Consider the following 5,580-nt stretch of genomic DNA (forward strand, 5'->3'; position numbering starts at 1 on the left):
GATGCTGAACTATTTAGATGAGTCGCCAGGGACAAAGTCAACCAATTTAGTATCATCTGCCGATTTAATATTTAAGGAATGATCATGCCCTGTGGTTGGTTTTTTCAAGGATGTCATATTTGCCGGGTCAACATTATCCTTGTAAAATTTCAGCTCCTCTGCTACACAAACTGATTCAGCATAAGCCGCATCACCTTCCTCACACTCGAAGGCCACCTTGCGACTCCCATGCACTGTGATGGTGCCCTTATGACCCGGCATTTTAAGCTGTAAGTAAACATAACAAGGCCTTGCCATGAACTTAGCATAAGCCAGCCGCCCAAACAGAGCATGATAAGGGCTCTTGATCTTGACCACTTCGAAGGTTAAAGTCTCAGACCTAGAATCATACTAATCCCCAAAAGCAACCTCTAAAGATATCTTACCCACTGGGTAGGCCGACTTACCCGGTACCACACCATGGAAAATAGTGTTTGACGGCTTAAGGTTTTTATCAGCCAGTCCCATGCGACGGAAGGTCTCATAATAAAGTATGTTAATGCTGCTACCTCCATCCATGAGTACCTTAGTAAATTTATAGCCCCCAACCTGAGGCGCTACCACCAGAGCGAGGTGACCCGGATTATCAACCCGGGGCGGATGATCCTCACGACTCCACACAATAGGCTGCTCTGACCATCATAAATAGCGAGGCACCGCCGGCTCAACAGCATTCACATCTCTCTTGTGAAGCTTCTGATCCCGTTTACACAAACTAGTGTTGAAAACGTGGTACTGCCCACTACTCAACTGCTTTGGATTGCTCTGATAACCAGACTGATGTTGCTGTTGATTCCCCTGATTATCTCGTTGATTGTAACCACTTTGATTGCCTTGGCCGCGAAACCCGGAATTTGAGGCGCCTCCACCATGACCCGAGCCATGAGAGCCGGATCCTGACCCACTGTTCGGGCCACGATTGTGTTGGATTGACTCCCTAAAACTTCTCATTATGCTACAATCTTTCCACGAATGAGTAGCTGGCTTCTGATTCATTCCGTGTTTTGGACATGGCTGATTTAATACTGTGTTAAGGTCAAATCTTGCCCCTTGAGCCGGCGGTCCCTTATGACGCTGTTATAATTGCGCACACTAGTGTTAGCCACAAAATCATCAGCCTTGCGCTTACCGTTGCCGCCCTGATTGGTAGGGTTATACCGCTATCCCTTCATGCTGTTACTCTTCTTTCCCTTTCTTGATCTTTCATCCTAAGAATCGGGGTCCTTGGTACCATCAGAGTCGGCATACTTTACAAGAGCCGCCATTAGCCCCCCCATGTCGTTGCAATGACGCTTGAGCCGCCCAAGCTTCTGCTTGAGTGGAATGAACCGGAAATTTTTCTCCAACATCAGAACCGCTGAACCGACATTGATATTATCTGAAGAATGTATGATGGTCGAGACCCGGCGCACCCAGCTGGTTGTTGACTCGCCCTCAGCCTGAACACAAGAAACCAAATCCACGATTGACATAGGTCGTTTACATGTATCCTTGAAATTCTGGATGAACCGGGCCTTCAGCTCTGCCCATGACCCGATGGAATTAGTCGGCAACCCCTTCAACCAGGTATGAGCCATCCCCTCTAACATCATGGTGAAGTACTTAGCGTATGCAGCCTCACTAACATCCAGCATCTCCATGGCCATCTCATAACTCTCCACCCACGCCTCAGGGGGTTGATCTGCTATGTAATTAGGCACCTTACGAGGGCCCTTGAAGTCCTTAGGCAAACGCTCGTTTCGTAGAGCCGATGTTAGACACGGCACACCGAAAGCCTTAGAAGTTACACCTACCTCAATTGAAGCTGTCGGGTAAACCGGCGCATGCTGATGAGCCGCCAGCTCGGCCTCCCGACGTGCTCTACCTGGTCCACCAAATCCTGCGCATTGGCACCATTGCGCGTCGGGTCATGTCCATGAGGTTGGTTACGACGCTGCTCTGTACTCGAGACTGGGGGTGAGTCAATGTGCCTACTGTAGCTCTGGCTTGGACGGGGGGTTGAATGAATCTGGTCACGGCTATAAGAATAAGCATGTTGCTGCACTAAAGCCGTTTGAAGAAGCTCCCTAACCCTTCGGGTTTCAACTACCGCCGTAGTCTCCCCTTCAACTAGTAAAGCCGCCAGCCGCGTCGCTGCAGCAATCATGTTGTCCAAAGGGGTGGAATAGTGACCCGGCGGTGTTACCACGTGTTGAGGCGGGGTGTTGTTCATATACGGAGAACTTATCATGCGCGGATGACCCGGCACCCCACCGCCTGGCGTTTCAGTCATCTGATTTACTACCGGCGGGTTACTAGCCCTGGCTCCAGGGGTGTTGAAGAGGTCCCTTGACTCATAAACCGAGGGCAGATGACTCTGGTATTTTCTCCTTAAAACTTCGTTTGACCCATTCTGATCCACCGTGAGCCGGTATGAATCTTCTTGAATCCGCTGTGCTTGGGCACTTAAAACGGCCCGCTTTGCAGCCATCCTGGCATTTTCTGCTGCTAATTCCGCCTTAGCTTGCGCTATCTCATCGCGCAACGTAGCTATCTCTGCCTTGCGCAGCTCCTGGTTGTTTGGGGTTACCTCAACCTCCATCAGAGTCGCCAGAGCATCCAACAGATCTATTAAGACTTGAGCAGGCGGGCGTGCTGAACTGCCAGCCCCGACTGCCGTTACCGCTGCTGCACTAGAAGTCATAGCTGCGGTGGCTGTCGAACCAAGAACCGGTTGGGTGCCAGCCATGAAGATCGCCACCCTATTCGGCGGCTCACGGGGATCCAGAATACTGTCGCCATCGGAACAGCCCACAAGCCGCCCGTCTTATAGCTGATACATTGAGTTGGTCTCGCCCGTGGATGACTGATCATTAGAACAGATGGTCGTCTCACCTCCGGAGATAGAGCCTTCCAACTCCGCCCCATGGGTGAACCCAACGAAGACATGCCTTACGGCGGGTTGAGCCCGAGCGGGTCGTGCACGCGGAGTCGTCTCGATGATGTCGGTGCAGATGTTCGACTCAGGGCCCGGCTCGCCGATGAAGACATGGATTCCGCCGAAGGGGACACGGTACCCGTACTCAATTGAGCCGGCCTCGGGGCCCCAGCCTGCATTGTCGATGTAGATCTTTTCGCGACGACTCTTGGTCATCCGACCCACAGCGTATCCCTTGAGCCCTTTGAAGTTGCCCTTTAAGAACTCAAAACCACTGTGCGCGGGCCCCACGGTGGGTGCCAACTGTCATGGAAGTGTTACGGCAGATGTCCTCGTAGGACTTAGTTGTGGAGCCATTGCGACGAGGTTAGCTTAAAGGGGTTAAAACGAGACAAAGGACACGGGGAGTTTATACTGGTTCGGCCCCTTGCGGCGAAGGTAAAGGCCTACTCCAGTTTGACGTGGTATTGCTAGGGTTTCGATTACGAGGGAGCAAACACACTTTGCCTGGCTTTCAACTTGTTGTTCCTTGCCCTAAGCCGCCGCCGGGTTGCCCCTTATATACATGGGTTGATGCCCTGCGGCCTACAGAGTCCTGGCCGGCTCATACAAACGTGTCCGGCTCGGTGACTTACCTTACATGCCTTACAACACAAGTTTACATATATAAGGCGGTTTACATATACGGGCCTTAAGCCACCTCCAGATTTGGGCCTTTTAACAAGCCTATCTATGAACCGCCATCTTTAGCATACTCATGGGCTTCATTTAGATGAACCGCCATAACGGATGACCCAGCCCCTCCTGGGTGGGTCATATCTGATAGTCATATCCCCAACACAACCCAATATTTTTAGTTCCTATTTTTGAATAAATAATTCATCTAGCCTCTGGTTAGATGCGGTTTTGTGTATTAATTAGTGTTTGTGCCAAGTAAGACCTTTGGGATAGCTTACGGAGATAGTTGATTTGATCTTGCTGAAAAACAGAAACTTTTACGCCCAGGAGATAAATTTTCATTTTTAACAGAAGCACGATAAAATATTGATTGTTTTTAATACGATTAATAAAAAAGTTTCTTAGGCCGTTCTATTTTTCAGAATTTTTGGAGTTACAGAAGTATTCAAGAGTTATAGATTGCTACAGACCATCCTGTTTTTGACAGATTCTATTTTCTATGTGTTGTTTGCTTATTTTGATGAATATATGGCTAGTATCGGTGGGTATGAACCATAGAAAGGTTGGAATACAGTATATTTTACAACAATATAAATAAATAATGAGTTCACAACAGTACCAAAAGTGGTGATTTATTTTCTTATACTAACGGAGCTTATGAGATTTTCTGTTGAGTTTTGTGTTCTGAAGTTTTCAAGTTTTAGGTAAGGATTTGATGGACTATGGAATAAGGAGTGGAAAGATCCTAAGCTTGGGGATGCCCAAGGCACCCCAAGGTAATATTCAAGGACAACCAAGAGCCTAAGCTTGGGTATGCCCCGGAAGGCATCCCCTCTTTCGTCTTTGTCTATCGGTAACTTTACTTGAGGCTATATTTTTATTCACCACATGATATGTATTTTGCTTGGAGAGGCTTGTATGATTTGAGTCTTTGCTTTTATTGCCACAATCATATTTTCTATACACACCTTTTGAGAGAGACACACATGAATCGTGATTTATTAGAATACTCTATGTGCTTCACTTATATCTTTTGAGCTAGCCGATATTGCTCTAGTGCTTCACTTATATCTTTTTAGAGCACGGCGGTGGCTTTATTTTATAGAAATTTATGAACTCTCGTGCTTCACTTATATTATTTTGAGAGTCTCTAAACGGCATGGTAATTTGCTTTGGTTATAAATTTAGTCCTAATATGATAGGCATCCAAGAGGGATATAATAAAAACTTTCATATAAAGTGCATTGAATACTATGAGAAGTTTGATTCCTTATTATTGTTTTGAGATATGAAGATGGTGATATTAATTTCATGCTAGTAAGTATGAATTTGAGAAATACTTGTGTTAAAGTATGTGATTCCCGTAGCATGCACGTATGGTGAACCATTATGTGATGAAGTCGGAGTATAATTTCTTTATTGATTGTCTTCCTTATGAGTGGCAGTCGGGGACGAGCAATGGTCTTTTCCTACCAATCTATCCCCCTAGGAGCATGCGTGTAGTACTTCATTTAGATAACTAATAGATTTTTGCAATAAGTGTATGAGTTCTTTATGACTAATGTTGAGTCGACGGATTAATACACACTCTCACCCTTCCAGCATTGCTAGCATCTCTAGTGTTGCGCAACTTTCGCCGGTACCATAAACCCACCACATACCTTCCTCAAAACAGCCATCATACCTACTATTGTGGCATTTCCATAGCCATTCCGAGAAATATTTCCATGCAACTTTCCACCATTTCGTTTATTATGACACGCTCCATCATTATCATATTGCTTTTCATGATCATGTAGTTGACATCGTATTTGTGGCAAAGCCACCGTTCATAATTCTTTCATACATGTCACTCTTGATTCATTGCACATCCCGGTACACCGCCGGAGGCATTCACATATGAGTCATATTTTTTCTAAGTATTGAGTTGTAAGTAAATAAAAGTG

The 5,580-nt window shown here is 46.4% G+C and overlaps 1 protein-coding gene across 1 annotated transcript; it reads right to left on the reverse strand.

Moving 5' to 3' along the window:
- Positions 1–1,247: 1,247 nt before the first annotated feature.
- On the reverse strand, positions 1,248–1,685 carry LOC147971452 (uncharacterized). The gene has a single exon (XM_087523977.1). It carries the CDS (start codon positions 1,683–1,685, stop codon positions 1,248–1,250), a length of 438 nt encoding a protein of 145 aa, XP_087380103.1.
- Between the last annotated feature and the right edge of the window lie 3,895 nt (positions 1,686–5,580).

The sequence above is a fragment of the Triticum urartu genome, chromosome 5A (genome assembly GCF_056163025.1).
Source record: "Triticum urartu cultivar PI428250 chromosome 5A, HENAU_Tu73, whole genome shotgun sequence".
NCBI classification, from domain to species: domain Eukaryota; kingdom Viridiplantae; phylum Streptophyta; class Magnoliopsida; order Poales; family Poaceae; genus Triticum; species Triticum urartu.

Bases quoted from the DNA above. Each gene is read 5' to 3' on its own strand.
- LOC147971452 (XM_087523977.1), bottom strand. From the start codon at position 1,685: ATGGCCATGGAGATGCTGGATGTTAGTGAGGCTGCATACGCTAAGTAC.